Consider the following 22,396-nt stretch of genomic DNA (forward strand, 5'->3'; position numbering starts at 1 on the left):
AATGGAGCAATTTTCATAAAGTTACGCTATTTGTAATAATGAATCTCCAGCTTACAAAATCTGTTACGGACAAATTTATTTACTGAAACAACCCAGAAAAAAATGCTGTAATACCAAGTCCAAAGTCTTAAATACCTAACATTGCCATAGATTTTACGTCAACCAAGATTACAAAGTAGGTAAGTACTAACAAGCGAAAAATTGGTCAGGCCGGAGCCGTAGTTAAAAATTTGCCCACATTTAAATTAATTCATTACGCCATCCACTGTAAATTGCCAAAAACTGACGCTTATCAATCGATTACAGATTTCGTAGAAGCAGAAAAACGCTACAAAATAATATACAATATGACTCAATCGAGAATTAGCTAAAAAAAAATTGGACACTACATTGAGTCAATAGCGCCGACTAAATGATTACACACAGCTAGTCAGCTAGGTTACGTAAATATCCCACACTGCCACAGACACGCACACACTCAACGGACACGCACACAAACGTAATGTGCAGTAGTGTGCGTGCTGCAGACCGTGAGTCGGTCGACCCCACTACAAATTTTAGTCGCACTCTAGACTTCGCAGAGGATAGACGCGTACAATTGACTAGAGTACTACGCCATCGCAGTGGATATTTCGTCATAACAACATTGTGATAGTGACAAATTCATTCAGGACGTGTAAAGTGGGTGCATAACATTTATTATAACATTTCAACGCACTGTTAACTACGCCGAAGACGGTTTAGTGGTTTGCTGTTTTTGTGAAATTATGACATTGTTCTCAATATTTGGATAATTCCCGATAAGGAGTGCAATATTGCCGCAAATATTTTCGTAAGTATTTTTTAATATTCTAAACCTACTTGAATTATTTATAAATGGCTTTTATAACCCCTTGATAACAAGATTAATTCATCCAAAATTTTAAATATAATTATTTAACTTACTTTAAAATATTAGCATACTTTTTTTCAATCTACCCCTCATCAATTCTATGTTTTATTCAAGAAATTAAAGTAGGTGCACTTTGTAATATTATAAAATTTAATTAAATTACTAGAAGAAAAAATAAAAACAATTAATTAAATAGCAATGAAAAAACTAAAATCACAAGTTAAAGTAAATCCAAAACAAAAATGAGCATGAAAATAAATAAGAATTTAAAAATGAAACTAATTAGTATACTCAATTTAAAAGTAAATTCAAAAATTCTGTATTAAATTCTAATTCAATTTATTTAAATAAAAAATTTAAGTGAGTCAGTAAATAAGAAGAATCAGTTAACTCATCCAAATGACTTCCATAGAAGTGTTTGGGCGAATGTCATTGACATCGCCGTACAAAATTTGTTTACTCACGCCCGCCGCGTCTCGTGCCAAAAGATTTTCGCCTTAGCTCATTTCATACGTAGAATTTCCCACATGTGCGCATATCACTTTTTACTGACCCTCGCCATATTTTGCATCTTCAGAGACTCTTTGTTTTATATAGTCTGTTTTATCTTCTGAACTGAGTTTTTTTGTTGGTTTCAAACAGGAATCTATATTATCTATCTATCTGTCAATTCAAAAGCACATGTAAAAGTGTATTTTAATTTCAGAAAATTTATTCTATTATTATCTGGTTCCCTCACTTTTCTTCTAAACCGTGAATTATCATAATAGCCTTAGCCATAGCACCCTTACGTAGTCTTAATTCCATAGACCACAGATTTGCACGAACTGCTTTGCCACTTTGCTTACGGTTCTGATTCCCACCATTAAGGTCTAGAATTTGTATACTGGCTTCCATTTATCCTGCTGTATCTTCTAGTTCTAAGCAAGTACGCCTTAACATCACTTTTCGTCAGGTGTGCTTTCAGTAAATCTTTTGTTGTGTATTTACTTCCTCAACGTCACGACGCTTCATTATTATTATCATTGTTTACACCGTATCTTTAGACTTTATTATCTCTTCGTATCATGTTATTTATTCCTTTGTTTGTAATCGAACAAAAGGTGATTGCTTTGTGTTTTTATTCGACTTAAAAACTAAGTGCCTAATATTTAACTTTTCCTTTTCAAAAATTATCTGAATAAATTCATCGGTCAAAATGTTATAGTAACGTAGAAATAATCGCGAATTATTAATAATTTAATACCTACTTCCTATTTCCGCTGTAGAGTTTAATTTTTGATTCTTCATTCTTTTTATTTTATTGCTTTAAATGTTCTTCTAGATTAGTAGTTTTGGTATTTGATTTATTTTTGAGCCTGTTGAAAACATTGTTATTATTTATTAGCAATGTTGTGGAGCAAAATTCACATTAATCAGCAATTCTGAAATGATAGCAATGATAGCAACTATTTAAATAGGTAATTAATGTATTGCGATTGTTAGTAACTAGTGTCGTAAGCGGCGCCTGGCACGACTGCTCTGTCGTAAGCTATTGTAAACGCTTACACAACTGGTTCAAGGTTCCCATCCAGCGTGCGTTCGCCTGCGGATGTACGGAACTAGAGTATTCTTGAGACGTACTACACCGCCTCGATTATAATTTACATCTTAAATCAAATTAGTTATTATTAAATCTCAATCAACAACGTCTAGTAAATCTGAATTAGCATTTTCGTAACTTGTATTATCAATGATAACCAAATTATTATCTGAAATAGTATCTGTCTTACAAAAAACCATCTCATAACATTCAATTATTATAAATACGTTACCTATTATTAAATGGAATAAGCATCAAATATGTCTACAATGATTACTTTGCGGGGTTTTTCGAAACCATATCCCAGATCTGAAGTGCACCTTCCGTTCAAACAATTGATAGCAACTTGAGCCTCGAATCGATTGTTTAAAGGTCAGTTAGCTATCTACGTATGACACAACGTCCCTAGGGCGGCATTGCGCAATCCACTGCAACTCACACAGATAAACAATGACATTGCACGGACTATAGATAACAACGTGGAAACGTCAAATAGCACTAGAACACTTAATAGAAAACGCAGTAATGAGCAACTTGTTTTGTGCAAACAGTTCCGCACTATATCTAAATATATAAAAGGAAAAGGTGACTGACTAACTGACTGATCTCTCACTGAATATTTCAAACTACAAATGGCATGCATATAGCTATTATGACGTAAACATCCGCTAAGAAAGGATTTGTGGAAATCTAACCCGTAAGGAGGTAAACTAACCAGGGGTTTGTTTGTGTAGTCCCCGCAGACGAAATTATGGCCCTAAACTAGTTAATAGATAGGTACTCCAAAAGGGGTAAAATAGAGGTATTAAATTTGTATAGTCCACGTGAAGACACGGACATAAGCTAGTTAATAGACAGACAAAGAAGTGTAACACTGAAGCATAAAGTGCATTATCGGTACGCAAGTGATGTAATACGGGAAGTGGAAGCAAGGTCGTCCGGAAGGTATTATTAAAGACCGTAAGGTCACACCCGTATGCATTTAGTTAATCGTGCATCATGACTGGCATAACTATGAATTTTAATTCCCATTATGACGACGCTCGTAGTCGATACTCGACCCTGATTGCATAGCGTGGATCATGCGAAACGATGAAATCATCTACGAGTAAACTATTTAAATGCTACATTTATGCAATACGAACTAAGGCTGAGATCTATAGAGTTTGCTCAGACTTAGGACACTTAAAACGAGACAGCGTTATACCGTTGGCATAAATCTGTCTCGTTTTAACTCTGACTTACTCGTAAGACTGAGCAAAGTCAAAGTATAGTATAGATCTCAGCCTGAGTGTTCGCATCATCATTATTATCATCATGATCAACCCATCGCCGGCCGACTACTGAGCACAAGTCTTCTCTCGGAAAGAAAAGCGTGTAGGTTATAGTCCACCACGCTGACCAAGTTTGGGTTGGTAGACGTCACATATCTTTGAGACATTGTGGAGAACTCTCAGGCTTAAAGTTTTCCAACATCGTTAAATCAAGCGATATTTAATTGCTCCGAAAAGTGCCCGTGCCCGGAATCGAATCTCTAACCTCCAGAATAGAAGGTGCATGTCACTACTAAGCCATCATGGCCCAACAATCGGTGTTCGCATACAGTTTGCCAATTTCATGTATCAATTCTTCAACAATGAGTTACACAATGAGATTGTCCTCATTATTCAAGGCGATATTTCGTTTAGCTTTTATCACGCAGTTTATAATGTATCACAATAGCGATATATTATCATGATAGTCCATAATGAACGCCGTTACGTAAGCTACAATTTTTTCACGCGCAATAACATCGCCGACGATAATTTCATCGGTACGAGGACAAGCGAAGATAACTTGACCTATATTTTTTATCTCGCCCGCTCGCGTAACTATAACCTACTTACTGTGCACGTGAGTGTAAGCAATTGCGACAAAGAGGCAAGTGCGCCAACGTATGACGTGCAATATTTGAAGTCCCAAATTTCTAACGGTCAACGAAATTGGAGCGTTGTGACTTGTGACGCTCGTAAAAAGCGGTGGTAGTTGATATCCTAGTGGTCAACACGTTGGAATTGTATTCGGAAGGTCAAGGCTTTGATTACGGGCTTGCACCTCTAATTTTTCGGAGTTATGTGCGTTTCAAGCGGTGGTTTTATCAATTAAATAACACTTAGATGATAATGGAAAACTGCATGCCTCAGAGTTCTCCATAACTCAAACGTACGTAAAGTCTGCCAATCTGTATTGTGCCAGCGTGGAAAACTATGGCCTTATTCTCGAGGCACGTATTCAGTAGTGAGCTGACTATAGGTTGATCATGACAATGATGACGCAAGTAGTAGATTCTGATAAATACGATAAGTTCTTGGTAATCACGACTAAGATGAACCGATTTGGATAAATCATCAACAGGAAGAGATTCATTTATAAAACGCTTCCTCATACCTCCATAAGAATTTTCGACCATAATTCTTTAGCAATTTTCCTCCCGAAATTCTTGATGGTTTTCAAGATTATACGCCGCAAAAATATTAACAGGAATTCCCGGTGAGTCATAACAAAACTGGCGCACCTATCTATACGCCACACATTCAAGCTGGTACGTAGATTAAACTGAACAACAACGCATAATGAGTAATAAGGGAACAACGCATAATAGTAATAAGGGAAATTCGAACTCATTAAGATCTCGGCCCTGTTTACTATGCTTCCTATTCCTAGAAGCAAAACGCTTACGTTGCGCAAGAACAGAGGTGGATAACTAAATTCAACGAATCTAGCTCACGAAAATAGGTTAAGTGTTTCTTAATAATGTAGCAATTAACAGTGTGGAGCAAGGTCGGTACGAAGTAGGTTCGTCATTGTCTCGTTAAACACTGAGTATTTGTTTAAGGATTATTTTTATCTGATAGGGAAATCCACCGGAACAGCACTCGAGTGAGAGGACCTTGACACATTTAGCCGGCGGTTTATCACTCGAGGAGTTACGAAACGGGACCTTGACACCAAACTATTATCGGGAGACTGAGGCCGTCCCCAAAATAGCGTGCTCTTTAATTGGGCCTTCGCTAAATACAAATGCGAAAATCGGTCAAGTATGCGCGTTTTTTTTTCTCAGCAAAAAATGCTTGAAACGCATCCAAAGTTGTAACCTTGCTTAATCCTTCATTATCATCAATCCATCGCCAGCTCTCTAGTCTCTACTGAGGACGGGTCTTATCTCAGAATGAGAAGGATTTGGTTATAGTCTACCACGCTGGTCAAGTACGGATTGACAGACTTCACACATCTTTGAGAACAATATGGAGAACTCTCAGGCATGCAGGTTGCCTTCCTTCACCGTTAAAGCAAGTGACACTTAATTGCCTCAATACACATAAGTCCGAAGAGTTAGAGGTCCGGGATCAAACCCTGGACTCTCCAACTAAGAGGTCTTTTACTTTCTTAATCCTACAGTTTAGGTTATATAATTCTCATACGGATTCTTAAGTAGTGACTGGAGAGTACAGACATAACAAGATAATAGTATATCGAATGTTTTCATAACATCTGCATCTGATGCATACACTGTAGGCGTTGTTCTGAGATAATCACTGGCGCCTAAGAACTTACGCCTACTTAGTTAACCACCACAAACTGAACTAGTATAGTTTTAAAGAATCTCTCTGCGATCTTTGCTTCCTTCATATCTGAAAATTGCGGTCTTTGCAAGATCTCAGCCTATATTAAATCAGCCGTTTCCATTTTCTTCTGTCTTGTTAAGCGATAATGTAGAACTGGCACGATTGGACTGCTCTATGTTTTGTTTTTCTCTAGTCTGATGGTCAGAATATCAAATGCCAGAATACATAATGAAAATTATGAAAAGAATCAGAAAGAAGAAGAAGAAGCTATTTTTAGGAATTTGGCAAATGACAAGAAATCCTTGCAAGAGATAAAACGCGTTGAGGGTATTGAGTTATACGAGGAAACATTAAACCTCTTAGTAATAGACAGGATATCGACGCAAATTCTCAAGTTCACTCTATCATTGGATACAACTTGTTTTATTTGATTAAAACTAGTAATGCCACGACATTGTGCGACGATACAATGTCATGAAAGATGGCGGACGACCTACTTTTCCTCAGCGCTAGTGGCGAGCGTGTGGAAAGTTACCACTGTACTACTTTCTCTACTTTTTCCAAGATGGCTGATACTGTGTCTATGAGCATTTATGTCTCGGTAATTGTCTCTGGTAGGTCAAGAGCAAAATGCACGCAATTTAGGCGCCCTGAGAGAAATGTTTATCTTTCCCTCGTATCCCATGATTATTATCATATAGTAGATTAATTAACTTGACAATCTAATTGTATTCTTTTACATGCTTAAACAAAAGCAATTTTAGAATTTAGATGAATAATAATGGAATTGATTGTTCTTTTGAAATATTTTTACAACAATTTATAATTTGTTTTTCTCTGGTCTGGTCTGGTGGGAAGGTACTTCCGTACCTCGTTACCACTCTACCGGCACAACGTACCGCTAAGCGATTTAGCATTCCCGTACAATGTCGTCTAGAAACCGATAAGGAATATTTTAATAAAACTGTCATACCTTTTCCAAGTTAGCCCGCTTTCATAATAGCATCACCATTTACCACCAGGTGAGATTGCAGTCAAAGGCTAACTAAAATAAAACTCTGTTTCGGAATTTTAAAAGGGGTAGTGATGAGTGATAGAAAGTAATTACATCAGAGAGTTGGCGATCTACACAACAGGCTGACTAGACACGTAACAGGCTTGCTACTCCTTCGCTCCGCCTCAGGAAGGTCCAAAAGTCATTTGTGGCAATGGGTATAATCTTTTATAACAAAATTCCTCAGCCAATTTAGGACTTGCCTTTACACAGGTTCAAAAAATCTATTAAAAATATGCTCCTGAGAAAAGCATATTATACTATCGAAGATTATGTAAATGATAAAAGAGCGTGGATTTTACCTGCAATTCGCTTCAGCAATGCGCGGGACTTCAATTGCTTTTATACATGGCATAATATTGTATATCAAATCATTGAAAAGAGCAACCGCGGAGTTTCTTGCTGGTTCTTCTCGGTAGGAAAGGTATTCCGAACCAGTGGTAGATGCTTTTGACGATTCAAAAGAACTTGTAAAAGTCTAATTGAATAAAAATATTTTGAATTTTGAATTTTGAACCAACCTCAAGCCAATTGCGTATTCTTTGACAAATGAACGGTCAAGGGCGTAACCAGCGCATCTGATTAGCTCCATCGGATCACGTTGGCTTATATAACGGTCGAGAAGAACGTGCGGAGTTACGCAAGCAACGTGAGTTCAAGTTCACGTGTCGAACGCCGCGTGACCGCCACTACCACACGTGCAGGACAATAATGCTAAGGTCATGTCCATTCTGGTGTTTGTTTGCGAGCCTGATGCGATTTAGATGCGATATTGATCTTGAAAATGCTATGCTCGTAACTTCTCTGCAACGTTAATGGTCTAACGCCATTTTTTTCCAATTTTATTTTGGATTTAATAAAGGATTGTAATAAGGATGTAGAGGATGGCCTGATACAACCTAGATAAGTAAAAGTAGGTAGTTTACACAATAGTATGCGTATAACAAACCCATCTTAGATTACCTTCTAGAAGTAGACCGTACAGTATTCAGATATGAATGTTCAGTTCCAGAATGAATTAATACGATTAAAATGTAATATAAATTTTTGACAAAAGAAGCTCTGGTGACCGACAAATGATGGTATAACCACTTTCAAATTAGGTAGATTAGATAAATGGCACAGGCCAGTGTCGGGCCATTTTTGATTCTTTTCATTATTCAAAATTATACTTTTGTACTTACTCAAAAAAAAAATTTTCATGTTGAATAACTTTTTGAAACACATACAGGGCAATTCGACCCAAAAATGGACACGACCTTAGATTATTCTGAAGTAAATTCTCAAGTCAATGTCCTTTCTTGTATATTTTATTAATACGCTTGAAATGAATTCGCCGTTGGTTCTTTCGAAATTAGAAGTCTGCTCGTAACTTTGTTGTTGTTTGGTTTATTTTCGGAAGCTCAAAATAATGTTGTTCTTTTTGTTTAATTGTATTGCTTTTGTTTTACACGTTACATAGTTAACGACGACATTCATTATCATAATCGTCAACCGATAGGCGTCCACTGCTGGGCTTAGATTTCTTGTAGGGAGTCCCACATGCCACGGTTTTGATCTGCCTGAATCCAGCAGCTCCCTACGATTCGTTTGATTTAGTCTGTCCGCCTAGTAGGCCGCAACGATGCGCTTTCCGGTGCAAGGTCGCCAATCAAGCACCTTGGGACAGTACTAAGGAGACTTGGCAAAGTTTACTTGAGTAAAATGAGTTTGTTTAAATGCATTAGCTAGAGAGCATTCCTGGATTTTTCAGTCTGGAATTTTTGAATTTAAAAGCATATTGAAACGTTGACAATGAGAGACGCCTGTGGGACGTAAGGTCACCTGTCAAACATGAGAAATAGTTCATCTTCGCTTGCAATAACAACATGTCACTCTCAATGTACAAATATCTTTATCACTTAACTTTAATGACCGACAGTAAAGTTGTTATTTTCAACATGTTTTCAACTAGTAGGCATTGCGTTACCTATAACATTAAACTCAGTTGAAACATAAAAATGTTTTTTAAAACTATTTTCTGTTACAAGTTAAAGTAACTAATTACAATCATTATCATATTTGTAAGCAATAAGGAAGTTTTAAAAATAAAACATTCGCTTTGAAGCGATAATCGACGAATTAAAAATTAACGCTTACTTTAGTGATGAGTTTTTGTTGTTACACAACAGGTATAATTATCTAAGGTAATGATTATATTCATATCCATTGTTCAATCTATGATGTAGGTATACTGTAGAAATATTTATTTCATTTAAAAAAAATACCTTAGAAATAAAATTTTAGTCTAAATATCAACATCGTTGATTGCTTCAAGAATAAGGCCGGAATGCGGTTAATCTATGACGCTGCATTATTATGTAATCGCAAAGACAAAATCTGTAAACAGAGAGGTCAAATAGTGCATTTATATTGACAGTAGCTAGATAGTTACGTAAGTCGCTAAAAATGTCTTGTTTGTCGAACAGTGAGTCACAGAGATACATGTATTATGAAATACCTATTCCCGGTTTATCTTTATGTAGGTATATTACAATTATGTTTTTCTTTCTTTGTGTTATATGTCTCTATAGTAACTGATATTTTTATAGGTGTGATAAAAACATTATGAGTTTAACGTGAAATATAGGAAAATGTTTGTTTATATGATAAATAAGTTAAATCGTGCAATCATTTATTTGTAGTTACTTTGATTGTTTACACTCTGAAAACTTAATAAATAAATCGCCATCTCAAAAAGTTGACATATCACTAACGTACCTACTTGAAAAAAAAACTGTTTGTTTTTTTTAAAATAAGTAATTTAATTTAAAAAGTAATAGTTTTTACATGAAAGCTCACAAGTTGCAGTCGAAATTTTGAATAATAAAATAATCAAAAGTTAAATAAGTAATTGTCTTTATTTCGCAAAAACGATCACGAAAACTCAGTGAAATATTCGGCAGGTACTCATTTTTAAACCTGGGTAATAAGTCTGTTGAACTTTCTCTGTAGTCTATTAAAAATGGGAATTAATGGGAAAATTACGAGAAAATTTTAGGGATGGTGAAATCAAAGGGCACGTGGTCGCCCCCTCAAGCCCGTGCCTTCCTCCATCTCTCCCTCCCTCACCTGACTGATCAACGTGAGCATTACAACTAGAACACGTGTTTATACTCTGTGGTACAGTGCTAAGGTTGTGACATTAGTTAGTATCTATAGTTTTTACGGTTACTTTCAATTAGTAAAATACCTTTCAGATACGAATTTTTTTGGCTTAACTTGTAGTCAAAAGTTAAAAAAAACTAAATTAAAATCGGTTCATTCGTTTAGGCACTACGATGCCACAGACAGATACACAGATACACACGTCAAACCTATAACACCCCTCTTTTTGGGTCGGGGGTTAAAAATAGGTAAAAATCTTAGATTAAGGATCCTTAATCCAAGGTAAAAAATAAAAATATACCTTTCAGCTACGAACTTCTTTTAATTCATTTAGTAATCAACAGCGTTAAAGATAATTCAATTTTAAATTTTAAACTTAATACAAAAATAAGGCTAATTATGACTAGGTACAAGTTTCAGTTTGCTTAGAAGTAATTATTAATAATATTAATAATAACAGTAGCTGTTTGAAAATACCAAATAATTAATTGTTTTAAAAATAACTACGCGAGCTTTACAACTTAACAAGTTATGCCTTAACTTGTAGTCAAAAGTTAAAAGTGGGTAAAAATATATGTTTTAAATAGTAAATGTGCAACGTGACTGATTGCACGCAGTTATAACACGTGCTAATACTTTATGTACTCCGCAGTTCAATGTGAAGGTTAAAACATAACCTAGCACAAGCCGAGTGCTAGTTTCCAATGCTAGTTTTGAATAACTATGGATACAATAGAATAGAATAGATTTTTATTCAAATAGACTTTTACAAGTGCTTTTGAATAGTCAAATAATTTACCACTTTTTGTTTTTACAAACGATTTAAAAAATGTCTCTTTATTTTTCAGTTCGTAGTGCTTTGGATTTACTAATACCTTTAGTGTCATTTATTTGCTGAATGATTGATCATTCAAAACTTATTTATTTTATGTAGGATAACTATAGTACGCGACAGACCGAAATGGCAATCTGGGCGGGGACGGGATGCGAAGAAATTAAATGGGATATTTTTTTTATTAGAAAAGGAAAAGATTTTAAACATACCAACCGAAACCGAAAGAAATGGCAAAGAGTAACTTACATATAAAAATGTTAAAGTTAAAAATGTTAACTTATACCCACAGATAACCAAAAAACAATACTTATAGCTAAAAGTTCTCATAAGTTAGTTTAAAACATTACATTAAGAATGCCAGTAATTGCTCAATCCAACCTTGAAATGACGAAACATCAATTTCATAACGAGTTTGTACCAGATGACTTTGAGTGTAAAAAGCGTGGTACCGTACGAAGCCAGTTTTTGGCTAACGGTTAGTAAGAAAGTAAATGATTAGTTATAACTGTCTTCAAATGCCGATTGTTATACAAGACGCGATATTACCGTTAGTGGAATTTCGAACGGTATCAAATTTGTTATCAAAATGATATTTTTGAGAAATTGTGTCAGTGGTTAGGTTATTGATGAATTGATTTTAATTGTTTAGGAAGTTAGCGATTTTTATAACTACTTGTTGAACTACATTATAGTAGTACCGTTGGTAAATAGTAATTGGAACTCGTAGTTCATACTTCATGTATATAATTTACCTAGAAGCTTTTACACTATAAGTTTATAGGTCTTTCAGTCTTCTAAAGCTTCTTCTTAACCTAAACATAATAGTAATCTAATCTAGAAATAGAAATCTAATAAAGTAAAAATAATAGTAATAGTAATCTCTTTTACTTATGCTTTTGGTGTACGATAATCAGTTCTTAAATCAGCAGCAGTTAAAGTTTTTAATAATCTATAAAAATAGTGCAAATGAAAAAAATGTAAACATCTTTGTTGACTCGGGCGCCTAAGATTTTGATTCAGACACTAGAAAAAATCCAAAAAGTTATAATTTGATAAATATTTTTAAAATAATATTTGTCACGTCGATTATGTGAGTATGTGGAAATTGTCTATGCTTTTTTATAGTTTGCTATTAATATTCTCATAACCGTAAGACCGTATAGATATCAGTAATAGCCAGTGTTGAACCGTTTGTGCCGTCAACCGACCAGTTAACGTACTTTTTTATAACTTTCAAACAGCAGTTAGCGTCATAGCAAGAAAAGATAAACTATGCAATGAAAATTAGAATTTTTGTCTTAAAAAAATATATTTTTTTCAATTATTTATTGTTTCAATAATGAAAGTGAACTTTGAAACTGGAACATAACCTAACGTATTTGATTCGTTTACGTAGTACGCAAATAAGTTAATTAAGTAAATGTCATTGGTTGTATAATGATAGTGAATTTTAAAAATAAATCGCCTTGGAACTAGAACCTAACCTAACGATTTTTTTCACTTACGTAGTAGGTACTGAATACTTTTTGTATGATTTACACCTATAAGTATAGTCAGACGGTCGAAACGGCAAAAAATGCTTATTCAATGTAACTGTAATGAAATATAGCTGTTGATAACGGTTTTAAAAAGTCGGTGAATCAACTGTTTTTTTAATTAATGTAAAGTTTTGCCTTTTACAGTAACCCAAAATAATTTATTTATATTCTTATTTAAAAATAAGTGATTTTGTTGGAATGCTATATTAATTATGACCCTAACATATTATTTAAAAGGTTCAACTTACAATTTTCTTGATATTTGCAGTTCACATGTGTTCATTATTTTTATGGAGCTAAAGCAAAAAAATACTTTTTACATTTTTTCATTTACATATTTTTGAGAAGTTGAGATTTACGAATTGAGCAACTCAGTTAAAAAGTTAATTTACAACATTTACGAAAGCTTTTCAGGATGGAATCAGGGAGATTTTTGCAGATTTTTAGTTTTCTTCACATACAAAATAAAAAATCTTCTTAAAAAAATTAACCTGCGTCAAAAGCCAATTTTAGAACTAAACAAAAGTTCGTGATACAACCTTACTCAAGACAACGGGTAAAGTAAAAGCCTTCGACGTTTCAACCAATTATAGCTGGCTTTTAATCGACAGTTAGCCGTAACGGGCGCGCGTGCGCATCTGGGACGGCCTACTGACACCGAACGAACCCATCCGCGAGTTAACCTAACTAATAACCTGTCTTTTGCTAATCAGGGTTCCGTAGCCCCAAAACGGAGCCCTATTAATGTCACTCTGCTGTCTGTGTGCCACGGGTCTCTAGCTTGTACACGAAATGAGTTACAAATCTGAAAATTTAATATTTGGTTAAGAACCTTGACCCAAAACCAAATATAAAATTACAAATTCAATTAAATTATTTTTCAGGCAGACTACCATACATGAAAACCTTTTAACTGTTGCGTCTTTATTGGTGCTAATAATAATAGGTATAAAGAAACCAATAAGTACAATAATTCCAGACTTACCATTATATACACTTTTATCCTACACAATACTACACATAATAAATACGTTTTCAATTAGAATAGAAGATTTTTACTAACGAAAAGTAGTATCTGAATGTGCAAAGAATACTTAGTGGTATTATAGTATGTATTGCGTTATAAATTATAACTGATTACAATTCGCTGTCAGCAATCAGCATAACTGTTGTTATTGCATCCTACATATTTTACTTTGCGGTTGAACCGCTGCGCTGGTAGATCTGTCTGCTGCTATTCAAAAGTTAATAGATCAGTCGACAGTTTTTTCTTTTATAAATAGATTTTACTATCAATCAATCAATCAGACTTTTTGCTTCCACTTCTGAACGTAGGCCTTCGCGAGAGCGTGCCACCACACGCGGTCCTCCGGACGGACGCTTCCTCGTCCACCCACTTTCCACCATCTTCTTAAGATCGTCAGTCCAGCAGGTTGGGGGTTGCTAAAAAGGGTATTTTTTTAAACTGGAATAATTTCAAAAAGAAAAGTCCTGACTGACTTATCAGAGCGACATCTAGCTTAAACCCTGGAGTTAAAAAGCTGATTTTTTTCACAAAGCTTCTCTTTATAAAGTAGACAAGAAATAAAGCTAATTTTTAAATTCCCAGGGCGAAATCAAAAGCGATCGCTAGTAAAGAAATAAGCCAAAATAATCGGAAATTGTAAGGTACCTAATGAAAATGATAAACGTTCAAAACATCTTAAAATTCTCTAGCGTTGGGCTAATGACCTTTTTCGAATTTCATAATATGAAGTCGTTTGTGAATCACTTTGTTCCCATATAAGCAGTGACCTCTATATTAACTTCAATGCGTATACTTAAGTGAGAACACGTGTTTTGAATGAAATGAACATATTGCTGGAAAAGCCGGGATAGTCTCGAAATTTGATTGAAAAAAATGACTGAAATACAGACGAATAGATAGACGGACTATAGGTACTAAACTAGAATTCCTTGTTTTACTATTGAAATATGAAAAATTATATATTTGGTATTTAAAGGGTAAGGCGCACTACTTATTTTTAATTCATTTCGAATTTATGCAAAAACTAAAATAACCTTTAGAAAGCTATGAAAAAGTGTGAATAGTGTCGGAATACCAAGAAATTCCTGAAAATGTCAATTTTTTAGGCTACCCTAGTGTCGAAGATGGGAATAGTTAAAATTACATTCAGATCCGTTAGGAAACGCATAACATCTTTAGAAAATTTAGAAAGAACTCTCACGTTGGGATTACCAAACCTCGTGCTCTTTAACGTGACTACAAAAAAAAACGGCGTAGTTCTATGAATAGTTTGTATTCAGTAGTTTTATGAGTTTTCACAACAATGGCGCGATTTTCATTCATTGTTGTCCTTGATAGTAGTTTTGTTGGTGATTATTGGTTTTTGAACGTTTTTCTAACTTCCTGCCGTTGTTTGATTTTAGTAGGAGAAAAGAAAATAAAGACAGATTTATGTCTTAGTTTTCACGATCAATTATTTTGAAATATTTTCAGAGTTTTATAAAATATACGAAACGCCTTCGCAGATATGATTTTTGGTATAAGCGCCTTTTTAGTAATGTCTTAGACCATCATCAACATCATTTATATTATGATCAATCAATTTTTCGATTAAGTATCAATTTTTCAAAATAGATCATTGACCCTGGTGGTGGGGGAATAAACTATGTGAGTAGGAAAATAATTAGGACCTTCTCTTTACTCAAGTTCATTCACACCGATCGATAGGGACCGTATTTTAATATCAAATAAATATCTGAGGTCGATGTTCTCAATCTCGGCCCACGCAGCAACCAACGTGAGACCTCTTGCGAAATCTAAATATTGTACTGAATCTGTGCTTAGCTAATAAAGCACTTAGTTGACTTTACTATACCTTCTCTAGGCACATGGCCGCAGGCGTGGCTTTTTACTCGCTCCAAATAGCTACTTCAGCGCTAACTTAACATTTCAAATATCACTTACGGTGCAATAACTCCCGTTGGAAATTGAGTTTTAACAGTGTCATTGTACGGGTGATCTCTGAAACGTTTAGTCCGCACGTGAGGTTAGATAATTTGACTTACTGAACTGAAATATCGTATAGAGGCATGAAAAATAAATTGTAATGTGGCAACGTGGTTACACAGAATTGAAAAGTTGCGCGTAGTCTTGCAACATCACATTTTTGCAAGCGTACGTAATTTGTAAGACGTTTAGTAAATTGGGATTGTGTATTAACGTAACGTCTCTTTTGTTACAGAGCCACAGTGAAGATCCGTGCGGACCGGGCGTCGTCCGCCGCAACATGGTCGCCGAGTTCATCCTGAGCCAGCAGCAGCTGCTGGGAGCGGGAGGCGCGGCGCTGGGCCCCTCGCCCAGCCCCGCGCGCGTGCCGCCCCCGCCGCGCAGCCGCCTCTCCGTCTCCCCGCACTTCCCCATGGACGGCCCGCCCTCCGTCGGCAGCCCCGGCGACCCCAACGACTACGGCAACTCCTTCGACTTCAACAAAAGGAAGGAGTTCTTCGGGCAGCGCAAGCAGAGGGAGTTCATCCCGGACAACAAGAAAGATGACGGCTACTGGGACCGCAGGCGGCGGAACAACGAGGCCGCCAAGCGCTCGCGCGAAAAGCGCCGCTTCAACGACATGGTGCTCGAGCAGCGCGTCGTCGAACTCTCCAAAGAGAACCACGTACTGAAAGCGCAACTCGACGCGATCAAGGAGAAGTACGGCATCTGCGGCGAAACCCTCATCAGCATCGACCAAGTGCTGGCGACTTTGCCTACTTGTGACCAGGTTCTCTGCGTCACGAAGAGGAGTAAGCTCTCCGGCAACGCTCTGTTCCCGCCAGCGCCGCCCCCGCCGCCCCCGCTACCCCCGGCATCACCGCCGTCGCCGCCGCCTCAGCGTGCCCCCGAACCTTACCAAGAGAGGCTTCCGGCACCCGAAGCGTACTACCCCCACCCGGCACACTATGAACCTCCCGGTTCAGTTCTCAATCTCTCCCGATCTCGCCGCGCCCCTTCGCCATACGAGCTCTCCTCTCTCTCCGGATCCGGAGATGAAACAGCCGAGCAGTACGCTCCGGAAAACAATTGTCTCCCACTCAAACTGCGCCACAAGTCACACCTCGGCGACAAGGACGTCGCGAGCGCCCTCCTCTCCCTGCAGCACATCAAGCAGGAGCCCGGCCCCCGGTCCTCGCCGTCGTGGGACGGGGAAGGGTCGAGCGACGAGAGGGACTCGGGGATCTCACTGGGCGCGGAGTACAGGCCGCCGCGGTCCGACGAGCGGATGGCGGAGGAGGAGGACGCGCACCTGAAGGCGGAGCTGGCGCGGCTCGCCACCGAGGTGGCCACGCTCAAGAACATGATGCACCAGAACAAAGCGCGCGCGCTGGAGCACTGAGCCGCCGCGGCCGCGCCTGCGCCTGACCGCGCAGCCAGCGCCTCGTTCCGCGATCGCGAGTCGATCTAGTTCGTACAAACTGTCTCAACCTACCCCTCCTCCGTAGTCGAAGTTACCACGTAAAGAGAATATATTTGTATGATATTGTGCAGCTGTACGCGGCTAAGTCGCAACGCCTAATGTAGTCCTTCCTAGTAGTCGTATCGGTGTATCGTATGATATCGTAGGGTAGAGAGAGTCGTCCGGTCGACGCGCGCGTGGACCGCACATGAGACTTATTCGTTTTCGGTTTAGACTTTTCGAGCAGAGAAAACTTATCTACTCAGTGATAGATTTTAAAAAAGATGCATTTTTAGTGGTGAGCTATGTATAATGTATATGTAATATTATAAGTAAGCGCAGTAGATCTGTTTCATCTCTTCGAAGACTCGGTAGTGAAAATCGATGGCTAAAGACTATTTCTCTTGTAAGTTAGTATTAAGTCGATCTAAGTAAAATTAAGTCCTACTTGGATGTTTATTTATAATGTTTAATGTATAGTCTTTCTCATTCGGAATGCCCGTTAAGTTCCAAACCAAAAACATATATGAGATCGATCCTCTAGCTGTCAAGAAATCGCAAAATAATCTTAAGATTTTAATATTTCCACTTAAAATTAATATTGTTCAGAGTATTGAGTAATCAGGAAATAAGGATACCAGTGCCTTCGACAATACATACCTACCTTGAATAGCTACCTTTTAAAAGTAATATTTTTGTACATTTGTTAGAAAAAGCATGGCGATTTCAATTGTCTATACCGTAAGTGGCCCCTACCACGAGTCCAGCTCTGCGATAAAATCGCGTCGATTATGGGTATTAAAATTGTTTTAAAAACTGATTCGCATGGCGTTTCACTCATTTTTATTTCGCCTCGCGTCTCGTCTTCGAGTTCAGACCCGTGGTCGGGGACTTGTATCAAATCCTAGAAGGCTTGATGGAAAGTATTCGATGTAGCTATACTCCTATTGCCCAAAGGGCGTGTGATAGGGACTGAAAGGAGTTTTAAGTATTTATTTATTCGGACCGTGAAAGAGGATTTTACAATTTATTATCTTTGTATAAGAAACACTATACGATATAAATAAATTGTGTACATTACATTTAAACAAATGAATTTTATTTAATCCCTACCAGAAAGATCATAAACCTTATCCATACCATACAAAACCATATACATATACCTATCTACTTATAAGCAGTACCTACCAGCGAGAGCTTTTAATATTTCGTCGGAAGAAAAAACTTTTCATCAAAATCGAACTTCATATTGCAATATAGAGATTAGGTACAATATTCTCTCAGAATGTTACTTAGCAGTTTAAAAAGCTTCCATGTGGAATCCTCTCCAAGAGGTCGAATCGCTAACTCAGTGCCTAATGTTGAATGATAGCCGCCGAGCTCGTTTTCCAAACCATTGAAGGTTTTCAACGAAAAAATATTTTAACTTCACCCATGAAGCAGCAATGTAGAACCAACCAAACTCGGTGGCTATCACGCAGTGTTAGACACTGAGTTAGCGAATCACCTAGTAGGACATGATTTGCGCTTCTCTAGTAGGCATTGTACCATGCAAAGGTGTGTGAAGACGTCCAGCCCACACTTGGCCAATACGGTAGACTATGGCCGAACCTTTGTCATTCTGAGAGAAGACCTGTGCTCAGTAGTGAGCCGGCGACGATGGGTTGATCATGATCATGATTAAGTTGCTTGATCAGAAATTAGTCACAAATAGCATCTCCATCGACGCCCTCAATGACCGGAAGCTCCTCTTTCGCTTTCTCAAGCCCTAATTAAATAGCAATCGTTAGTTGTTCAGAGGGCCTAGAAAAAGTGACATTTTATTAGCGATATCGCTAGTAGAAAAGTCCAAAAATGTATGGGGTTGACATTAGCTATCGAAATGTCACACACATGTCAAATGAGTTCGCACACATGTCAAATGAGTTCGCGCACATTGTACCTATAGTGCGCGACAGGTCCAAATCGCAATCGGGGTATGAGGTGGGGGGACACCCCGCACACCCGCGCTATCCCGCACGGGGTTAGCGCGGGGGCTGTGTGGGTGTGAGAAGCGTCCCCGCCCCGGTTGCCATCTCGACCTGTCGCGTACTATCTATACATATAATAAAATTGTAGAAAAGTGGTGTCTGTACAATGGAAATATATAAAAAAAAGTAGCAGGGGTTGTTATTATATCGATGCCGAACCCGAAATTGTAATTAATTTTTTTTTGTCTGTTTGTCTGTGTGTTTGTGCACGCAAATATCAGAAACGGCTTATTCGATTTAGATACGGTTTTCATTAATATATTGAAGTAAGCTTCACTTAACATTTCGTGTTTATTTCATGTCAATCGGTTCATAAATAAAAAAGTTATGTCTATTTAAAGAATCACGCTGCCCAAAAAGTCACTATTCCACGCGAACGAAGTCGCGGGCACAGCTAGTTAAGTAAATAATTGTAAGTAGGTTTAATTGATGCAGCCAAAGGTGGGAATTGATAGTTATCAGAAGGCATTGCACAGTGCAAAGGTGAGTGAAGTCTGCCAGTCCATACTTGGCCAATGCGGTAGACTATGGCCGAACCTTAAACTTTTGTCATTCTAAGAGAAGACCCGTGCTCAGTAGTGACCCGGGCTGATCACGATGATGATGATTAGGTTGCTTGGTCAGAAATTGGTCACAAATAGAATCTCTATCGACGCCCTCCATGACCTGAAGATCTTTCGCTTTCTCAATACATAGGTACAGTCAAAGGCAGTAAGTCGTTTAGCACCTATTCGCGTGGCACGGTTATTCGCATGCGTTAAATGTGTGTGACGTGATTATAGAAAAAGGTCATAAGAGCAGGTTTTTGATGCAACAGTTGCGCGGAATTGCTACTCGAATTCTGAGGTCGACTGTATCTAATTAGGTAGCACTTGTCAGTTGTTCAGGCCAGTCAAGTACCTACGTTTGTGCGAATTGTACCTAGTTAACTAAAGTAAGTAGCTTTAATTGATCTAGTCAAAGATGGGAAACGATAGTTATCAGGCGACATCGTGCTCAAAGGAAAAACCTGTCATTAAAAAAACCTGCTCTCACCCACAACGGGTAACTTGTAGGTAAGTAAGTATATAAGTTACTAGATGGTCCGACTTTGTCCGCATCGATAAAACTTATGTTTTGAAAAATTCAGTGAGAAATCTTTGTTTTTCCGGGATAAAATGTTGCCTATAATACGCGACAGATTGAGATGGCAATCGGGGTATGAGGCGGGAGGACCCGCCGCACGTCACTCGCGTTATCCCGCAAAGAGTAAGCGCAGGGGGTGTGCGGGTGTGGTGGGCGTCCCAACCTCGGTTGCCAACCTGTCGCTCACTGTACATACTTCTCCGTTGCATATTAGAAGCAAGTTTCTCGGTACAAATTGGATCAGTTCTAACCCATATAATGCCCGGGTGCAAACAATTCTTGAGAGGCCGGCAATGCATTGGCGGTTCCTCTGGTAGGTACCAACTACCAACTGCAAATGTTCACGGGTAGCAGTAATCACTTAACATCAGGTGACTCGCCTGCTCGTTTTCAATGGCCCCATCCTTGTACCTAAGTACCTACTACAATCACTATTATTATAAATGCGAAAGTGTGTTTGTTTATTGGTTTGTTCTTCAATCAAATCGCAACGGATTGACGTGATGTTTTGCATACATATAGTTAAAGACTTTGATTTTTTTTTTTTTTTACTATTCAAATTTCTTTTAATTTCTGTATAAAATTGCATTAATTTAAATTATCACTTAGAACTAGATTTACAACATAGACTTTGGTGTGAGGCCCTTTTTTTTTTTTTTTTTTTTTTTTTTTTTGTTGACGCTGGGGAATGCATTTACGCATCCCCCCCGGAGGGAGGGTATGTGGGACTCGCCGGCCGAGAGGCGACCGGAATACCCACTAAACCCCAGCGGCGCTACTGCGCGTCGCCTGGCGACTGGGTCACGGGAACGGCCGTAGCAAACAACCGCGACCCAGCCAGCGACGTCTGCCAAGGCAGACCCTCCACCGGGGACCTGCTCGGTCCCCATCGACGCACCTCCGGGACGCACCAACGAAGTGCGTCCCCCGACCTTGGGACGCGCACGTCGCCCGCGTCCCATCCTCCGCTTCATCCACTGTGCCCTCTGCTAGTCAGAGGGACACGCGGAGAAACCTCCCCCCCTGCCAGGTCATTAGCCATAGCCAACAATATCTCCGAAGAGAAATTATTAGCCATGTTACCGGGGCGCACCGGCCCGAACACTGCTCTTCCCCTCGGACGCATCCAAAAGGGACCAGCAGCATCCAGGCACACTGGGAGGTTACCTGGCTGGCGCCCCTTGGTGTGAGGCCCTGCCTCCTGATGAAGTGAAAACTGTGTTTCAGGAGGCAGTGTCTTCCCATAATATAGTGTTCAGCACAATATAATATAACCACTTATAATAATTAAATTAAATTTAAATTTAAAACCATTAACAGGGCTCTCTCCGTCACTCGTTTCTGCTCGTTTCATACAATCGTAGTTCTAATTTCATTTGAATATTAAGCAACCAAAGTCCATGAAATTTTGCAGACATATTCTAGAAACTAATATCTGTGTCTGTGGTGTTTTAGATTTTTATAAAAATATGTAGTTTTAAAATTACAGGGGCTCAAAGATTTGTATGAAAATTTTTAAGACCGCGTAACTTTGAAACCGAATATTCTAACAGAAATCTGGAAAACCACAGACATAGATATTAGTTTCTTGAATATGTCTGCAAAATTTCATGGACTTTGGTTGCTTAATATTCAAATGAAATTGGAACTACGATTGTATGAAACGACTGACGGAGAGAGCCCTCTTAAAGAGTTTTTTCGAGTTCTCGGGATAAAAGTAGCACTTTCCAGATCTGTAATTAATATCACATCAATGCGTTGCTCCGTTGCGACGTGATTGAAGGACAAACAAACACACTTTCGCATTTATAATACGAAGTAAGTAATGACAGCAGTTTACCCAAATAACGTTTCAAGTACACGAAGAGCAGTGGCGCGCGACGTTTCTGTAACCCGGTTACAAGTTACGTTAGGTACCTACTTTACAAGTGTTTTGGCAACGTAAGAGCTCGTTCACACAGGCTGCGTAAGCGTAGACGTAGCGCGTACTATTGCGTTGTAATATATGGAACTGTATGAGACATGGCGTACCGCTTGCGTGGCGTGAACGTTCAAGTAGACGTAATGCGTGCAGCTACGTCTACGGGTTCACGCGCGTCACTACGCACGTACGTGCTGCATACGCAATTGGTGT

General features: G+C 38.3%; 1 protein-coding gene across 1 annotated transcript; it reads left to right on the forward strand.

Annotated features, from left to right (window-relative positions):
* Positions 1-538: 538 nt before the first annotated feature.
* Positions 539-18,195, forward strand: LOC123877239 (nuclear factor interleukin-3-regulated protein). The gene is made up of 2 exons (XM_045923792.1): positions 539-832; positions 15,902-18,195. The coding sequence occupies exon 2, from the start codon at positions 15,947-15,949 to the stop codon at positions 17,045-17,047; it is 1,101 nt and encodes a 366-aa protein (XP_045779748.1). The 5' UTR covers positions 539-832; positions 15,902-15,946; the 3' UTR covers positions 17,048-18,195.
* The last annotated feature ends 4,201 nt before the right edge of the window (positions 18,196-22,396 follow it).

The sequence above is a fragment of the Maniola jurtina genome, chromosome 23, assembly GCF_905333055.1.
Source record: "Maniola jurtina chromosome 23, ilManJurt1.1, whole genome shotgun sequence".
Classification (NCBI taxonomy): domain Eukaryota; kingdom Metazoa; phylum Arthropoda; class Insecta; order Lepidoptera; family Nymphalidae; genus Maniola; species Maniola jurtina.